Source organism: Lynx rufus, unplaced genomic scaffold (assembly GCF_022079265.1).
Source record: "Lynx rufus isolate CCGP_SWC_20201006 ecotype Redwood Valley unplaced genomic scaffold, mLynRuf1.p SCAF_1, whole genome shotgun sequence".
In the NCBI taxonomy this organism is placed as follows: Eukaryota; Metazoa; Chordata; class Mammalia; order Carnivora; family Felidae; genus Lynx; species Lynx rufus.
The window spans coordinates 232,784,567-232,804,687 of NW_025814823.1; the positions used below are offsets into that span (position 1 = coordinate 232,784,567).

General features: G+C 43.9%; 1 protein-coding gene across 1 annotated transcript in view; it reads left to right on the forward strand.

Annotated features, from left to right (window-relative positions):
* The window catches only part of SEMA5A (semaphorin 5A), a 305,585-nt gene that overhangs the window by 270,306 nt on the left and 15,158 nt on the right, over positions 1 to 20,121 (forward strand). Inside the window, exons 15-16 of the mRNA XM_047074421.1 lie at positions 13,662 to 13,887; positions 17,155 to 17,373. Of these exons, the coding sequence (XP_046930377.1) occupies positions 13,662 to 13,887; positions 17,155 to 17,373 (445 nt within the window). The remainder of the gene's footprint in view (positions 1 to 13,661; positions 13,888 to 17,154; positions 17,374 to 20,121) is intronic.

Below are 20,121 nucleotides of genomic sequence, written 5' to 3' on the forward strand. Positions count from 1 at the left end.
TCTCATTAGAAAGAATTGGAAGATCATGGGAGGAAGATAATGAGTTTTCCATGAAGGAATCCAATCCTTTCATCTTTTTGCCCAAGGGAGACCAGATTAAGAGGCTGGAGATAAGAAAAGTCAACTTCATTTGAATTGTCTATTACATTGAATCCTTGGAATATTAGAAAAAAGGCAGGTCATGGAATACATTCCCTCTTATGTACAAATAACAAATGTATAACTACATAAGTGTGTGTTAGTTTTCTGTTGCTGTGTAACAAATGAGCACCAATTTAGTGGCTTAAATCAGCACAATTAATTATGCTACAGTTCCTTGGGAGGGCAGTCTGGGCCCAGTTTAACCAGCTCCACTGCTCAGATTTGCAGGTTGAAATCAAGAGCTGCAAACATTTTCAAGGCTCGGGAGCCTCTTTCAGACTCTCTGGTTGTTTGTAGAATTTAGTTCCTTGCAGTTTGGAGACTGAGATCCTCATTTTCGTTCTGGCTATTGGCTGGAGGACATTGTTAAGTCCCAGCCACATTCCCCCTCACAGCATGGCAGCTACCTTCTTCAAAGCCAGCAGGACAATCTCTCTATTGTCCCCTACAAGGAAGTCTTAGATTAGGAGGAATCTCATCAAGAGAGCCACAAAGCTATCGTCTTCCCAAGACCCAGCCACGTTCATGGGGAGGGCATTGCACAGGGCATGACACCCAGGTGATGGGAATTTGGGGTGCTTGCTGTCACAGTACTCTTAAGATCATAGCTGTACCATAATCAAGGTGTCAGGGTACAGGTGACTAATGGAAAACAGACCAACTGTTCCTAAGCCTTCAAGTAGGACAACTCTCCTCAGGGGCCTGAAGATACAACCCTACATGTCTGAAGAAATGCACAGGAGAACTGAGTGCTCGGGATCTTTGTAAGGTATCTTTAGGAATTTTTGCCAAGTGAATAAGCAGATAGCAGGTGTTACAGCAAAAGCGGAGGGATGGAAGGAAAGGGTGGGCTCCTTTGCTCAAGGTCACCCATTTCAGTTGTCGAGTTGGGAAGGAAACATTTCCCCCGATGATAGGTTTTCACTTCTAGCTAAAAGTAGTTTTTCCTCTCATTGCACAGTATTTGCCAAAAAAAAAAAAAAAAAAAAAAAAGCTGTCTGAATTTTTGATGTTCACTCTCAGAGACTACGAATTTAAAGGCATTCTAGTGAGAGAATAAAATAAATAAATGGATCTTCTCATTTGAGATGTAAGTTTATAGAGTGCCCACAAATCACAGCCTCTATAATAAAGATTTCCAACGACAGCACTGGTTTTCTTATTCTCTTGGGCTTTCTACTGTGTTATAAAAAAGAATGCCTAAAATAATGCGTAAGGGGGAAAGCCAGCTCCGTTTTTATATATGTACACACATATATAATCTAACACACACACAAACACTTATCTTTTTTAGTAAGACAGCAGAGGAATATTTGCTTGCTTTTCTGTGCTTAAAAAAAGAAAAGGTAAGAAAAGAAAAAAAAAAAAAAACCACTTGGGATGACCATTTGTTGAAAGCGAATGCACCCATTTGAAAGCCCCTGAGATGTTCAGCCCAGTCCTCTCCCCCGTTAGAGCCAATGATGGTGCCAGTCACCCAGTGAGGGTGAAAGTTACATCAACCCCAGGCTTTACCCTTGAGAAACGTGCGGGCCGGGGAGACCCCATGCCAACAGCTGGTACAGTAAAGGTTTATAGAACTGTGGCTAACTCAGAGGAAGCCCACTGACGTGCAAGCAGGTACTTGGAACAGTGGAACTTCCTACTTTAAAATACTCACATTATCATGTCACTTTCACATTTAAAAAAAGTTTCCGTTTTATTTCAATGAGCCTGTAATGACTAGTAATGATAATGGAAAGAAATCAGGAATATTCATACACATCTCTAATTCCTCAGCCTTTTCAGAGTAGCTGGTGTAGACATGTAGCCTTGAGTATCAAATCTTGTCACCTTCTGTGAAACAGATTTAGGTGTATGTGCTGAATATTATTTTGGGTCAGTGAGCTAATCCAAAGCAAGACGATGGATTCCAAAATGTGTTTAGGATTTTGAGATCATCTTGGTAACCCCTGATTTGGTACTCGCTGGGATATGTTTTACAGGTTGACTGTTTGGGTCCCACACCCCCACCTCCCTCCGAATTCGTGCGTTGAAAACCTAATTCCCAAGTGATGGTATTAGGAGGTGAGGCCATTGGGGGTGATTAGGTCATGAAGGTGGAACCCTCATGGATGGGATTAGTGTCCTTATAAAATTGTACCCAGTGAGCTCACCCCTTCTGCCATGTGAGAACACAAAGAGAAGTTTGTGACCCAGAAGAAGGCCCTCGCCCAACCATGCCAACCCTCTAACATTAGGCTCCCAGGCTCCAGAACTGGGGGAAATACATTTCTGTTGAACCAGTCTGTGGTGTTTTGTTATAGCAGCCCGAATGCACTAAGACATTTTCCAAGTGTTTACGGATTTGCGGAAGGTTGGACAATAAGAAGCTGACCTTGGGGCTGACTTCGTCTTCCACCAAGCCATCCTGTGATTCAAAAACTTCTCTAAATGCCATGGAAGATGACTTGAACTCCTTCGTGTTCAAAAGCCCATACCAGCATGAAAATGCACTGCAGTTAAAGAAACTTATTATAAGGAAAATAAGGTGATAATAGCATGCAGTTGATACATGTGCATATATAGGCTTTAACAGGTAGTGGCCACATTGGCTATGGATAGAAAGTAGCATTTCGCAGGCATATATGATGGGCAACTGGGGCTGAATAGTGCACATTCTGCATTTATAAAGCATTTCAGTCGCCAGTGCTCCAGCATGAATGTTATGAAAAAAATAGAGCTGTAATTTTAATGTGTGCAAGTATGTGTAAGCACAGTGGGTTTTGAGTATCTCTTCTAACCGGCAAGGTAACCACCATTTATTAGAAAGAGATTTGTTTTTCCGTGGACGTATCATTTTTAATTGTTTTCTTGAGGCACGGTTGGCATATGATACACTGCACGTTTGAATATAAAATTTGACAAGTTTTGGTAACTGTGCACATCCGTGAAACCATTGACACTGGCAAGATAATGAACATGTCTGTCAACCTCCAAGTTTCCTCCTTCCCTTTCTGCAGCCCTGCCTTCCTACACGTCGCTCATCCCAGGTAACCACTGGTCTTTCTGACTTCACAGTTTTCATTTTCCATCATTTTACGTGAATGGAATTATACAGTGTCACTCATCCTGCTGGCTTCTGTCACTGGGCACTATTTTCAGATCCCTCTATGCCATATGCGTCAACAGTTCGTTTCTTCTTACTGCTGAGGAGCAGTCCGTTGTCTGGATAGAAGACGATCTGTTTTGATAGTCACCTGCTGACAGACATGTGGGTTGTTTCTCTTTTGGGCTATCACCAAGAAGGCTTTTAAGAATATTTGTGTACCAGCATTTGTGTGGACATCTACTTTCTTTTCTCTTGGGTAAATGTCTGGGAAGAAGATGGCAAGGTCACATGGTAAGTGTATGTTTAATTTTTTAGGAAGGCGTCAGATGATTTCAAAGGGATGGTGCCATTTTACGTTTCTAGCAGCGGGGTAAGAGAGGGGGTCCTGGTGCTCTGTGAGCTCACCAGCGTTGATGTCAGGTTTGGGGTTTGTGATTAATTTAGCCATTCTAATGGTGTGTGGTGGTTTCCTTAGGGTTTTAATTTTCCTTTTTTCCAACAAATGGTGTCGAGCATCTTTATATATGCTCTTTTGGTCATCTCTCTATCTAATCTTGTGAAATGTCTATTTCTATCACTTGGCAATTTTTATATTAACTTTTTTTAATGTTGAATTTTCATTTTTTAAATATGTAATGGGTATGAATCTTTGATTTGATTTGCAAATATTCTCTCTCGGTGTGTGGCTCGTGTCTCTTTCTCTTCACGGTGTCTCTTCCAGAACAGAAGTTCTTGATTTTGAATGATTCAAATTGTCATTGTTTTTCTTACAGGAGTGGTGTTTTTGGCATTGTAGCTAGGAAATCTTTGCTTAACCGAAGCCCACAGAGGGATTCTTCTAGGTTTTCTTGTAGAAGTTTCATGGTCTTAGATGATTGGTCTATGAGCCATTGGAGTTTATTATCAAAGGGACAGCAAGTTATTGGTTAAAGGTCTTCTTTTCACATATGGAGGTTTAATTGCTTTTGCTCCCTTATCAAAACTGAATAATTTACACACATGCAAGTCTACTTCTGGACTTTCCAGTGCCGAATTCCTTTGCTTAGTGTTCTATCTTGATCCTTACACCATGGCATGTTGATTATTGTAGTTCTATGAGGCTTCAAGTCAAGCTTTGTTCTTCCTTCACCAAGTGTTTTCAGTATTCTAGATACTTTTTATTTCTGTATGAATTTTAGAACCAGCTTGTCAATTTTTACCTCCCCCCGCCCCAAAAGCCTTCTAGAATTGTGATTAAGATTGCATTGATTCAGTACATCATTTAGGGGATTTGGTTTCCTTTAGTGTACAAGTCATGGACATAATTTGTGAGCTGTATTCTAAGTGTTTCATGTTTTTGATGCTACTGTAAATGGCATTCTTTTTTTAAAATTTCTTTAATGTTTATTTTTGAGAGAGAGAGAGAGAGAGAGAGAGAATGAGTGGGGGAGGAGCAGAGAGAAAAGGAGACACAGAATCTGAAGCAGGTTCCAGGCTCTGAGCTGTCAGCACAGAGCCTGACGTGGGGCTGGAACCCATGAACCGTAAGATCATGACCTGAGTCGAAGTCTGACGTTTAACCAACCGAACCACCCAGTGCACCTGTAAATGGCGTTCTTTTAATTTCTGATTGCCCATTGCTAGTACATAGGAATGAAATTAATATTTTATATTGATCCTGTATTCTGAAGCCTTGATAAATTAATGTTACTTCTAGTAGCTTCATGGTAGATTCTGCAGTATTTTTTACATACACAATCACAATGTTTGTGTACAAAGAGATAGTTACTTCTTTCTTTCCGTTATAGATGAAGTGTAATTCTTTTTGTTTCCTAGCTGTACCAAATAGAATTGTCAGTATAAGATTGACTAGAAGTGGTAGGGGCAAATACCCTTGCCTTGTTTCTGATCTTAGTAAGAAAGCATGCAGGCTTTAACCATTAAGTAAGATGTCACTTTTGTATATTTTTAATACATGTCCTTTATCAGATGTGGGAAATTTATTTACTTTCATAGTTGTTGGAGAGTTCCTATATGGCATGAATGTTGGATCTTATTAAGTGATATATTTGCGTCTTTTGACATGATCTTATAGGTTTACTTTCTAGACTGTTAATAAATGGTGAATTATAGTGATCACATGTCAAATGTTAATGCAACCTTGCATGCCTGACATCATTACCACTTAATCCTGAGAAATAACCTTTTTATGCAGTTTGGAGTTTTTATTATTAAAATATCATCAAGAATTTTTGCGTCTAAGTTCATGTGACATATTCACATGTAGTTTTCATTTCTTGTAATGTCTTTGTCTGGTTCTGATAATCAGATTAAAGTCAACCTGAGAATGACTTGAGATGTGATCCCTCCTTTTCATGTTCCTGGAAATGGTGTGTGTAGTTGAGTTTATTTCTTCTTTTTATCTTCCGTGTCCCTGCTTCACATGTTCAGTCTTGCTTCTAGCTTCTTGAACACATGAAATACAGTTATCATAACTGTTTTAATGTTCTTGACTACAAATTCTGTCATCTGTGTCATTTCTGTGCCAGTGTCCATTGACCGATCTTTCGCCTCATAATAGCTTGTGTTTTTCAGCAGCTTCCTTGTGTATCTGATCATTATAAATTAGGTGCAAGGCATTGTGATTTTTTTTTCCTTGTTGTGTATGGGACACTTCTGTGTTCCTGAAATTATGCTCTCCTCTAGGACATGATCAAGTTACTTGAAACCAATATGATCATTTGGCTTTTTCTTGGCTTCGTTTGTTGAGATCAGAACAGAGTTTGGGGTGATTTTTCCCACTGTGGAGGCAAGACCCTGCTTGCTACTCTAACGGATGCCCAGGGAATCGTAAGGTTGTCCACTCTTGCTCCAAGGAGCGAACACTATGTCTGGCCCTGTGTGAGTGATGTACTCTGTTCCCTTTGATCCTTGCAGGTGGGTCTTTCCCCACCCGTGTGGTTTCCTCACATGCGTTCACTGATTTGTACCCACCTGAGTACTTGAGGTGGGACCTCTGCATAATACTGGAGTTTTCATTGTGCATCTCTCTCCTTCTGAGAACCCCAGCCTTTTGGCTTCCTCCAGCTCTCAGCTTTGTCTCCTCAATCCCTCATCTGTGTGCCTGGGCTTCTCCTTCCTCCACCACGGCCTGGAGACCTCATCAAGGTTGTAGGCTAGGCCAGTAGGGGGGCTTCCCTCATGTTTCCCATCACTTGGCAATCACTGTCCTTCACTACCTGGTGTCCAGTGTTTTAAGCACTGTTGTTTCATACATTTTTCAGTTATTTTTTGGTGAGAAGGTTAATCCCACTTCTGTTACTCCATCTTGGTTAAAAGCAGAAGTCATCCTGTGGCCACAGACTTTTGACTCCATCATCTCGTTTTTACTTCTCTTCCTTACTGGGTCCCATAGAGCTCATTTCCAGGACTTCCAGTCAATCTATGTTCTCTTTGCCCCAGGGGTTGGGGATCACAGACCTCCTGCTGTGCACAAGCTTGAGTGCTTTGGCCCTTTGCAGGCCAGACTGCATTTCTTCCTTATTTGTTTTGTGCAGAATGGCTTTCTGTCTCAGCAAGACACCCTTCGTTGCTGGAAGAGAACTTGATAAATGCATACGAAAACCGTGCGTATTCCAGATGAGAATACATTTAGTTCATCTCTTCAGCTATTCATAAAATGACTTTAAGGGTAATTTTCTTCCTTTGGGCTGAGCATATGCTATCAAAATTTTGCTTGAATTGTCACCATTTATTTTGCCTTCAACCTATGGAATATAGATATTGTAGTGTTTTTCAAAGGAAAAATGAACAGCAATACACAGAGCCCCTCTTAACCACCGAAAGGTGTTCCCCAAACTTATGCAGAGTCCCTCAGAATGGACTTATTTGTGAATTGATCAATATGATGTATCCACTCACCAAAAAATAAATAAGTAAGTAAGATCGGTAATATAAAGTAAACACGACAAACTTCCCGTGTGTTGGTGGAAGCAGGCATAGAAATAGACAAACTTCCATGACATTCATGCTTTGATTCTTTGAACCAAGGCTGAGGTGACGGTGGCCTGAATGACCAAAAAGCCGATTCAGGTGGGAGGGCCCATTTCTGTAGGTGCCTCCTAGACATTAAGTGAATGGTTCTTTCAGTGTTGACTGGGATAGAGAGCGCGTGGGGGAACATATCTAGAGAATTGTGTAATATTGCTTTAGTAAGCATTCTTGATTTATTTTTCTTAGTTGTGCTTGACCATTTATTTATGTTTTTTCCTTGCATCAACCGTTTCCTTTATTGATTTTCATGTTTTTCCAGCTTTATTTTTTTTTTCCGGAAGTAACGAACATAACTTTGTATAAGTTTAATGGGCACCTCATGTTGATGTGATACGTTTATATTGAAAAATAATACTATTAAACTACCGCCTCCATCCCATCACATAGCTACCACTTCTGTCTTGAGGTGAGAACATCTAAGATCTACTTTCTTTTTTTAAATTTTTTTTTCAACGTTTTTATTTATTTTTGGGACAGAGAGAGACAGAGCATGAACGGGGGAGGGGCAGAGAGAGAGGGAGACACAGAATCGGAAACAGGCTCCAGGCTCCGAGCCATCAGCCCAGAGCCTGACGCGGGGCTCGAACTCGCGGACCGCGAGATCGTGACCTGGCTGAAGTCGGACGCTTAACCGACTGCGCCACCCAGGCGCCCCTAAGATCTACTTTCTTAGCCACTTCAGTTATGTGATACAGTGTGAGTAGCTATAATCGCCATGTTATCCATGAGATCTCCAGACTTGTTAACCTCATAACCGGAAGTTGGCACCCTTTCGTATCTCCCCATTTTACCCATCTCTCCAATCACCACAATATCTATGTTGCTCTTTTGTATTTTTGTATTTTTTTAATAATTTTTAAAAATAATGTATTTATTTTGAGAGAGACAGAGAGAGCATGAACAGGGGAGGGGCAGAGACAGAGAGAGAGAGAGAGAGAGAGAATCCCAAGCAGACTCTGCAGGGTCAGTGCAGAGCCCAATGTGGGGCTCCAACCCACGAAACTGTGAGATCCTGACCTGAGCCGAAATCAAGAGTCAGACACTTAACTGTCTGAGTCATCCAGGCACCCTGAGTCTGTACTTTTTAGATTCAACATAGAAGTGATATCATGCAGAATTTGTCTTTCTCTGTACAACTCATTTCACTTAGTGTAATGTCTTCAAGGTCCATCCAAGTTGTTGAAAATGGTGGATTTTGGGGCGCCTGGGTGGCTCAGTCGGTTAAGCGTCTGACTTCAGCTCAGGTCATGATCTCACATTCCATGAGTTCAAACCCTGCATCGGGCTCTGTGCCGACAGTTCAGAGCCTGGAGCCTGCTTTGGATTCTGTGTCTCCCTCTCTCTCTAACTCTCCCCCGTTCGTGCTCTGTCTCTCTCTGTCTCAAAAATAAACAAACATTAAAAAAGAAAAAAGAAAATGGTGGATTTTGTTTTCAGAAGATCATTGTTGCACAGGAGTTTTGACTCCTTCTCCACTGTTTCTTTCTCCACAAGGCTTCAAAATATCGATTCAGTCACGACCGACCATTTGCTTCTGTGGTCCAGCTTGTTCTGCGGTCCAGCTTGCTCTCTCTGGCTTCTTCTCTCAGAAGTGCCGAAAGCTAGGTGCTGGGTAGAGCAACCTTCTCCCCAAACATACTTGCTGTTATTCGATGAGGCTTTGCTGACATCACCGCCCTTAAAGTTTATGGTATCGCTGTGAACACTAGCCAACGGTAGTGGAATTGAAGGAGCTACATCAACAAATATTTTCTGAGGGCCTAAGCTAAACCGTGGCAAGAGAGAGTCCCCTCTGAATATTCCCCTTTGCTCTTTCTTCTCTTTGTACAGAAAATATCATTTACTCTTTCTTTAGCCTTATTGCAGGGAGTTTTCAGGGACCAAATAAGAGATCTCCATTCTAAGTGGTAATATTGGGCCAAACCATTTGGTGAGATGAAGAGAAAGCAACACTCAGGTTTTGGATCAGTTCTTTGCTTGAGGACTTTCTCAGTGGCTTGGAGTCAAGAAAAGTGAAATGGGACAGAATATCCATGTTAGACTTTGGCTTCCCCATAGAGTAATAACAATATCTTACATTCGTATAGCTTCCCATGGTTTACAGGGCATTTGCGTAACGGTTTCAGTTGACCCTCATGACCACCTTGTGACATACACATGAAAGGTTTGTCATGGGAGAACATGGGGAAGACCTTCAAGCTTCGGATCTGTGTTCCTTCACATGTTGCCTGGAATATCATGACACTGCCTTTGTATGTCTATAGAAGAATTAGATTTAAATATAGGATGGCTGACAACCTAGTAATTGTGTTCCTCCTTTGTTCTTAATGAAGGCCATAGAATGTTCTAGAATGAAGTCTATCCAGTGATAACTTTTATCACTGGCCATAAGCCTTGAGAGCCTCATAAGACCCAAATAATCTAACATGAAGCATAAAAGCCTGGCTATATGGGGACAGTCCCTTCCGTTTTATGTCTGAATAATAGTATATGTTACAGTATATATTGTGTATTATCCATTGTATTGTATAGTACATATTCTATTCACCCAGCATACCACATCTTACGTATCCATCCATCTTTGCTGCGCACTTATTTTGTCTCCATATCTTGGCTACTTTGAGTAATGCTGCAATAAACATGGGAGTGTAGACATCACTCTAAGATCCTGATTTCAGTTTCTTCAGATATATACCCAGAAGCGGGATTGATTTTAGTAACCATTCTTACCTGATGATTTCCACCAGAATATCAAGAATCCTATGTGGCAAGTGATAGTCATTAGCTCCCTGAAACGTCTTGGAAAACAATTTCTATTTTTAGCATCAAATGTAAGGCTGTTCACATCCCGTTCAGGGTTGGGTAGTTACTGTTGGGGTTCCTCAGCCAATCATAGTGTGCATATTCAGCTGAACCATAGAACTACTCCCCCTTGAATCCAATCACTTTATAATTTTGGCCATTAATATAAAACTGATTGGTCATACTATTTCTTGGCACGTCGTAATTCTATATGTTAAATGAGTGCATCATAATCAAACCTCAAAAAGCAGGTGGAAAGAGAAGTTCTGAGTCTCATGGTAGACTGTGTACGATGAAGAGACAACGAACAGAAGAACAAACTTGGTTATCAGAGATCAGGTCTAAGAAGCTCGAGTTGATCTTTATTCTGGAGCTGGGGCCACCCCTGGGGCACGTGACCCCCTGCCCCGCTCAATATATCACCAGCACACAGAGACCAACTTAGCTACTTGGCCCAGGTTTTGAATATATTTGCTAGTCACATCTTTCAAAAAGGAAACTTCACCTCCATAGGAAATGTGAAATATCTAGTGTACAGAAGCTAAGAGTTATTGGGAGCATCCTGTATATTTATTAAGATGTGGGATCTTACTGTTTTATAGGTGACGTCGAACTTACTAAGGGTTAAAGACCTGCATTTTTTAAGCAGGGGTCCATAAACCACATATGTGCTGAGTCCGTTTCAGCAAGGAGCCCCGGACACTTGCCCAGCCAGGCTGGCACAGAGTGATGAAGGGGACGACGGTGGCGTGTGGCATTTGCAATTTGGGGGTGGCAATGCTGTCACACTGTCAGCCTGGAAGACCCCAGACAAGGGTTTATTGTATTCCTCTCCTATGGCCTCCATTTCGAGAGAAAACGAGAGGGCTCACGCATGTCCCGTCTAGTCTCTCACATGACTGGGTTGATGGCATTCGTTGGGGCTATTTCTTCATTTTGGAGCAGCATCTAAATAATACCATAATAAAAGATGCTATAAACAAAGGGAAATGAAGTCATCCATCTTCTGGTGTGTTGGTGTGGAGATGAGAAGGACCAGCATTGGGGGGGCGGGGCGGGGGGATGGCCAGAAGGTATTAAATCAGAGAAGCACTTTCCAGATTCTCTGCTGAAGGCCTATGATGTCACAGACATGAAGAACTCCCGAGTATCACTTCTAAACTTCTTTTAAAAATGGGTTATGAGTAAAGAAAAGCAGTGAGAACAATTCGAGTCATGACGAAATAGGTGTTTTAATAGGCTTCCAGAGCGAGCTGGCCTTGTGGACACATGTGGCCAGTCTCTCTCCTGTCGGAAACTCTCTAATGTCGTATTAAAGGAGTATTCTTTCAAAGCCTGGAGCAACAAAGGCAGGTCTTCCTGGGCCTGAATCCCTGATTGGAGGGGGGATGAATTAATGGTAGATTCCTAGAAGCCAAAAAACCGCCCCCAACACACTTGGTGTGTGAGGGACCTGGATGAGAAGCAACAACCCGTCAGTGTACCACCTCCCTCGGTTGTGGGTGGTATTCGCCTTGTTGGAAGTGAAGACACTGAATTTTGATCTAACCAAAATTACAGCCTAACTGCGTTCAGATAACAGGAGACAGGGATGTTCCAGGCCCAAGGGTGGGGTAGGGAGTAAAGGGCCAGAGCCTCTTTTTTCAGTAGCGCACAGTGAATGGATAATGCCTAATCCTGGAATATTCTAGTTGTCAGATCTGTGGGATAAATATGCAAATATTCAACTAAAAGGTATGGGGGAGGGGCACCTGGGTGGCTCAGTTGGTTAAGTGTCCGACTTCGGCTCAGGTCACGATCTCTCGGTTCATGAGTTCGAACCCTGCGTCGGGCTCAGTGCTGACATTTCGGAGCCCGGAGCCTGCTTCGGATTCTGTGTCTCCCTCTCTCTCTGCCCCACCCCTACTCTCTCTCTCAAAAATAAACAAACATTAAAAAAAAAGATAGAGTGGTTCTCTTTTTCATAAGAAAGCTTCGAGGGCTATTTAACACTTATTTTATGTATATGTTTAACATTGATAAAAATGATTTTTTTTTTAATTTTTTTTCAATGTTTATTTATTTTTGACAGAGAGAGACAGAGCATGAACGGGGGAGGGGCAGAGAGAGAGGGAGACACAGAATCGGAAACAGGCTCCAGGCTCTGAGCCATCAGCCCAGAGCCTGACGCGGGGCTCGAACTCACGGACCGCGAGATCGTGACCTGGCTGAAGTCGGACGCTTAACCGACTGCGCCACCCAGGCGCCCCGATAAAAATGATTTTTAAAGTATGGTCATAACTGGGTGCATTAAGTATTGTTAAATGAAACTTGCTTTATCATGAAATGGAAGAACACTGAGGTAGTGCTGTGTCCAAGGTCAAACCCTGTACCCCTCCTATGTGGCGCTTCTTATGTTTAGAATTCTTGACAAATAAATCTTTAAGAATTTTAATAATTGGAGTCCTGAATTCCACCCCCCACCACCCCACCCCATGCCCCATTTGCCAGACCTTCATCTGTACCCTACTCAGTGACCGGGACTCCCTGCCTGTGCTTACAACAGAGATGTCTGGTAGTGAGGGAAGGGAGGAGAAACAGAAATACCATGGCTGTATCAACGAGGGAAATGCTGTGAAACTTACACAGTGGAAGTTATTACAGGGGCGCCTGGGTGGCTCAGTCGGTTAAGCGTCCAACTTTTTCCCAGGTCATGATCTCACAGTTCATGAGTTGGAGCCCCACGTAGGGCTCTGTGCTGTCATTGCAGAGCCTGCTTAAGATCATCTGTCCCCCTCTGTCTCTGCCCCTCCGCCACTTGTGCTCTGTCTCAATAAGTAAGTAAATAAATAAATAACATATTTTTGCAAACAAGTTATTACGTATTGTGTATTTTATTTGGATAAATAAATACTCCATTACTCTTATGCTTAGAATCTGTGATCCCAGAGCTTAAAATACTCATTAAATCTCATTGAGCATTATGTGGTCCAAAAATGAGAAGTTTTGCTTCCATCATTTGAACTTCAAGCTTTTTTTTTTTTTAAAAAAAAGCTAAGCTTAACATTGGAATAGTCAGCAGTTTTGGTTATTTATCAGGTGAAAGACGGAAGATGGTTTTTATGGGATCACCATTCTTATTCACGTACGGTTACACTTACTGTCTCATTCTCCTTGTTGACACAGGATAAACTGTGCAGATTCCTTCTCTTGTTTTAGTTTATTTATTTTGAGAGAGAGAGAGAGAGAACATGAGCAGAGGAGGAGCAGAGAGAGAGAGAGAGAACACAAGAAGGCTCCGTGCTGTTAGCGCAGAGCCGGGTGTGGGGCTCCATTAGGCAATCTGAGACTGTGACCTAAGCCGAGATCAAGAGTGGGACGCTTAACCGACTGAGCCACCCAGGCGCCCCTGTGCAGATTCCTTCTGTGGTTGACCTGAACACTGATCATCCTCTTAAATGTCCAATTTAACAAAAATGTGTTTTCCACTTTGTAGAGTAGCCGGTGGGTGTCAGGGTGTGACGTTTTAGAGAGCCCTGTCTCTCAGTAAGGGAAGGAAGCCCTGGACCCAGTTTATGCCCTACGATAAGCACCTGCCGCACCCTTTCTCTCCCAGGAGTACCAGCCTTGCAATATCAACCCGTGCCCCGAGCTGAAGAAGACCACACCCTGGACGCCCTGGACGCCCGTCAACATCTCGGACAACGGGGGCCACTATGAGCAGCGATTTCGCTACACGTGCAAAGCCCGCCTGCCTGACCCAAATCTGCTGGAAGTGGGAAGACAGAGAATCGAGATGCGATACTGTTCTAGTGACGGAACCAGCGGCTGCTCTACAGACGGTGAGCAGCCAACCCCCCAGGACCGACCCAACTTGCACAGACCCGCGTGCGACCCCATCTCTCAGGTCACAGGCGAGCAAGGGGCTCTTTTCCTCTTGATTACTTTCCCCTTAGCAATCTACGACAGTGATCCCACAAGTGCACAAATGCCTTTTGTGGCTAACTGATGGGAAAGAGTCCTATACTGAGGTGGTCCTGTGAACTCAGCCCTCAAAATAACACTGCCTTCTTAATACATCCAGAAGAGTTTGGGGGGGGGATTTATTTAATATCAGAAAATATATCAAGGAAGGCTCAGTCGTCTTCCATGAATCTTCTGACACTAAAATGTAAGCTGCAGATAAGCTTTTCCTGTGATTATCCCCAAACTGGACAGAGACAAAGAAAGACCATCTCTGTGTTTCTGTCTATAGAAGGATCTTTCTGCGAAAAAGTTCAGCCTGTGGGGATCCATTAATAGTCTCTGAAATTGCTCTGCCCTTTTAATCCCTCTAATACCATATTAATAGCGGAAGGGAAAGCTCTAAGAGAGACCACAAGATGCACCCTCCGCCTGGCCCCGCTGCCCAGTGGGCTACTCTCCTCTGACAACTCACTTGCTCCCCCTGGAGCTCAGCTGTCTCCACTGCAGGAAAGGGGGTGAGCCTGGCCTTCCCAAAGAGCTTCATTTCCGCTTCCTTATTCATCACTTCTGTCTTTCGCATCTACTTTCACAAAATTTGTCCAATTCTGGAAAGGAAATAGGTGTTCACAGATGGTTCTCAGAACATGATGTGATGAGGACGGTGGTAGTAATGTCGTGCACCTGGAACATTTCTCAGCACTTTTGTGTTTATGATTCCACCTCATTCTCCCAACATGAATGTGACATAGAAAGCATAGTCACCGTCAGTGACACTTTTAGAGAAGGATCCTTAGACCCAGGGTGGGTGGCCTTGATGAACCACGGAGGCAGTCGCCATGTTGGACTGACATGGATGGGATAAATTCATGGGGGTGTGATAAACGTCCTCCTTCATTGCCAGAGGGAAATGGCTCTGGAGTGGCTCCACGTGAGGACCACTGGTGGCACACTGGCCACAAATGTCCCTGTCTCCTCCGGGAGCCTCTGAACAGCAGGGGCATCTTGGATCTGCCAGCCTTCATGACTGGAGGCTTGGCAGTTGCCATCGAGAGCCACACCTAATTGTACGTTCTGACATTAACTATTTCCTGACCTCAAACCATCCTGCTCACTGTAGTTCACCAACTAAATATAAGCCTGTTCATTGTTTCTTGAAAAAAAAAAAAGTCTGCTTTAGTGAAAAATGTTGTGTGAATAAGTCTACAATTTACATAAAGCAAACACCCATACATGTAGAAAATCAAGCAAAATGATATTCACTCTTATTAATTCTGTAAAACCCTGCTGTAAGAAGAAAAGATATATGATAGAATATCAAGAAAAAACTGAGGACCCATTTGAAAGATCTGCATTCCACCAGGGATCATCCTGTGATGTCATGTTAGCATTGTGACATAAAATACAAAATCCCCAGTTAAAGATGAATTTCAGATATTTTTTCAGAATTTTTAAAAATGTGAGTATGCCCCATGAATCTTTTCCGGATAAGTATGACCCATGCAATATTTGGGACATACTTACCCTAAAATATTGCTAAAATTTGAATATCCAAATTCATCTGAAACTTGGATTTAACAGGGATTCTTCTATTTTATTTGCAAAATCTGGCAACGCTGTCTCTGAGTCATTCACTTATTTTCTCATTTCAGAGCAGGCGGTGAATTTTCTTATTTCTTATGTCATCTAAGTAAAAAAGAGACAGTGAATAGCAGTGTGTCCCTACAGGAATGTCATTGTCTTTTCTGAACATACATTTTTTTAACCCTTTCATTCTCAGATGCATATAAAACCATAGCTGATATTTGTTTTCAATGATAGTAATATAAACTAAGAACAAGTTTGATACACATTTATAAAAAATATCCCATATTTCCTCCAAAAGTATATCTTGAGCAAGCCTTAAAATGTACTTCCTCTGCCTTGTGTCTTAGGGGCTTCTGGTTCTAATGACCATCCACACGTTTTGGTATGGACATCTTGAAAATACAGAATCGGGCTTCTTTGCCTCTGATTGCCCAAAATGAGGTTTGCCTGTGCATAGTTGTTTCTGTATTGATTAAGCACAGAGTACCGGTTCATTACAGAAAGACATTTCTAATCCATTTTCTCAAAAGAGCATCCTTCCTAGGTTTCTGAGCCAGAGTTTTTAACAACAGAGGAGCTTAGCAACAAGGCTGTGAGTATATTTGCCTTGTCACACCTCCCGGGAACTGCGTGGCATCCTCAGCGTTTTTTGTTAAAACCCGCATCACATCGCCAGCGTTTGAGAGAATTACTGAATATTTGTAATATTGTAAGCGAGCAGCCATTTTCACCAAAGCAAGCAGGAATTTTGACTGTGGCTAATGAAATGGCTTCCCAAGTGTAGAATGCTCAGAGCAGACCAGACCCCAGTACATAGGCAGAACCTGTTCTTAACAAGACATTTCCTCGCTGCTGTGCTCTTACCGCCACATGTGTACCTGGGGAAACACACCTGCTGGTAAGTGTGCTGTGAACTGCATGGGAGCGGGTGCCACTGGGCAAGTTCATTCACATGTGTGTTCAGTTCCGGGTCAGGAGCTCCCTGGTTCTTGCCTGGTTCTTGAACAGACACCTGTCGCCCTGGCCTGTGATTCCGAAGCAGTTAACTCTGAATTATTTCCGAGACTTTCACCAGCATTAATTCACTTTGGAAAGGCTCACGGATAGAGGAACGGGTTTAGAAAAATGTCTGAATCATGCTTCCGTTTGTCCAGACGGATGTCCCCAATGGTGAGCATCGCCTGGTCCTGGACAGCCCGGTTTTGTTGCAGGATTCCCAAGGGAAGGGAGAAAGTTGTGTTTTCTTTGTAAGAAGTTTCCCAGGAAAATAAGTGACCTACAAACCCAAGACCTATTCCTTGTATAAGGAAGTTACCACATTTACAAATCTAGTTGTCAGCTGCATCCTATGCAATAGCAACCGCAGAGAAAGAAGCTTCAGAGATTGGAGATTATCATTCGCCGCCAGTTGTTTGGTTTGTGAAGCATCAGAAGTATTCAACCGATGTTGAGAGTGTAGTTCTAGAAACGAAGCAGGCAGCCGAGGCAGAGTGAAGGTTTGCACTGTGCTTCCTCTAAGGACTTCTAATAGAATCACACTTGGGCCATTTCCTTGGCAGGCCTGTCTGGCGATTTCCTGCGTGCCGGGAGATACTCCGCCCACACCGTCAACGGGGCGTGGTCGGCCTGGACGTCGTGGTCACAGTGCAGCCGCGACTGCAGCAGGGGCATCCGGAACCGGAAGCGGGTTTGCAACAACCCCGAGCCCAAGTATGGGGGCTTGCCTTGCCTGGGCCCCTCCCTGGAATACCAGGAATGCAACATTCTGCCCTGCCCAGGTGAGTGGATTGAGTAATCTGGAAAACTTCTGAAAAATCAAGGGCCTTAGAAGACCTTCTAATTTAGGGAGGCTCGTTTAGCTTCCCCAGCCTTAGGCTTGAGATTATATGTATGTAAAGACTCACGGACTATATTTTCTAACTGCATTGGTGTAAAGACACATATAACCTAGGCTGGATTATATTCATTTATTTCTCCTGATATTTTTAAATGTTTATTTATTTTGAGAGAGAGAAAGAGTGAGTGTGGGAGGGGCAGAGAGAGAGGAAGAGGGAATCCCAAGCAGGCCCCGAGCTGTCAGTGCAGAGCTGACCGTGAGATCATGACCTGAGCCGAAACCAAAAGTTGGATGCTTAACTGAGCCACCCAGGCGCCCCTATGTCTCCTGATTTAAAAGCAACTACAACATTCTTGTGAATCCCTATAAAAATCCTGGGCCCTAGGCATCATGCCTGATGGAGAAGTCGGCCCTGCCGTCATGGCCTGGAGAGATGTGTTGTGTCCTTGAAGCTGGAGGTTGACCTCCTCCCAAACTGATAGGCCCAGCCGTCCCGGGACCGCCCTCCCCCCCCATAGCACAGGCTCCTCTTCCGGAATGACAGGTATCGAGAATGACCCACCAGGTGCCAGCCCAACCAGCCAAATCAGTCAGTCAGCAGGCCTCCACTCTGTGCTGAGTTCCGTCCTCTAAACACACACTCTTCTCCCCTGGAGGCTGACAGAAGCTGTGTTGTCTGTGTCCTGAGACCTGGCGTCTCATTCGACGAGCTCCCAGAAAATCACAGGGTTAATAAATGAGCCTGAAGAGCCTCCTTCCTCCAGGACAGGACGCTGTGTGCACCGTCTGTCCTAGTCAGCGCTCCAGTCTCTCTGTGTCCCCACTGCTACAGCCCTGGATGTGGCTCTTGCACCTGACTCGCTTCCACCTGATGCTCCCGTGGTCAGAGTCTGTCATCGATGCCGCACGGCCACCCGAACCCTGTTGACGGCTGTGCGTGTTGTCTTTGGCTCTGTCAAGTGAAGGCTCCAGGACAGCCGGGAATTCTGTGACGGAATTCCCTGCACTCCCTGCAGTGTCCCCGGCTGCCAGCATCAGCCTGGCACCCACGGAAGAGCTCTCAGTGATTGTTCACGGAACGATGAGAAAACAAGCCCGTGGTTACTTGACCTCCCTCCCTTTCTTCTTTGCTTCAATTCTGTCAGCAAACATTTCTGGATAGCCCACTGTGCACCATTCACGGGGAATACGTGGGCATGGTGATATGGTCCCGGGCAGAAAAGAACCTAGAGTTCGGTGAGGAGGCATCCTGGGAATGATGTCAACCCAGTATGGTCACTGGCTATTGGGCTGATGACCAGATGTAGTGACTGTATCAGCCAAGGACCCATTGAGCTGGAATTATGGCAGCTACCCCGATCAGGTGGCCCCTGAACTGGGTCCTGAGGGACAGATAGGAGTTGACCAAATAGACAAGCAGGGATGGTGAGTGAGGGAGGGTTATTCCAAACACCAGCTACAGTGATTTTAAAGGTACAGAAGCCTGCAAGCATAGCATCTTTTTCAGTGGGTACAAATAAGTTTCTTAGTTCCTTAAGCAAGGAACTCTCTGGCAGCAGTCCTCAGTGAACATTTGTTGGATGGGTGAATGGACGAAAGGTGGATGGATAGATGATGGATGGGTGCTGGGTGAATTGGTGGATGGGTGGTGAGTGAATTGGTGGATGGATAGATAAATGGATGGATGGGCAGATGAATAATGGGTAGATGATGGATGGATGGATAGGTGGGGGATAAATGGGTGATGGGTGGATTGGTAGATGAATAAATAGTTGGATGGCTGGATGGCTGGATGAATAAATGTACATTAAACTGAAAATAACATAGCTCTCAGCTTTGTAGCTGAGAATCCCAATAATGCCCTTGTTCCTAGGGCTGCTCAGCCCCTTTTAGGCTGTCTCTTCCTGTATTTCTCCAGCCTCAGGGGACTTTTCCCTTCAGCCACTCAGTTCTCCCAACCAAGTGGTGTTGAGGGGGTGGGAAAGGTCACAAAGCCAGTTCTTTCCCACAGCCCCAGCACGGAGAGTAAGATTCCTCCCTGGAGCTGGGAGACAGTTTGTTGGTGACATCATCAGATTAGGATACGTGTTATAAACCGAATGGGGAGGGCGACAGGGGAATGTCAGGATCCCTCCATCCACCCACGCCTCCCCAGGATCCAGACATGAGTCCTCATCACTGTCAACGAGCTTCAAGTCTCCTCCAAATATTCGGATGCCGCTCTGGTCCTTGCACGTAAGGCTCAGGCCCATCTCAGACACATCCCTTAACATGACTCGGGGGCTACTTGTATTTCAGTTGATTTGATGGCCAAGCCAGTATCATGTGCACATAACCCTAATGTCTTGAAATAGCTCCGTCCTCATTTTCTTTCTGAAAGCCAACATTCCAGAGGGTTGTGGAAATATTCAGACGGGTTCCCGTCACTTTCCACTTGGGAATGAGCAAGTTCAGGCGACTGAGTTGGGTAAATGTCTATCCTCTCTCCCACCTTTTAGAAAATTCCTGAACACACGACGGGATGTAACTTGGCAAGGGGGGATTGGAAGCGATCAGGGATGTGGGTGCCAAGCTGCAAATCCAGCAATAGGGCTATTTTTTTACCCCATTTAGGATACTCTCCTCCCTGTGAATTTACTCATCCTTAGTCCTATTGGGCCCATAAAGAACAGCCACAAATGGACACTGT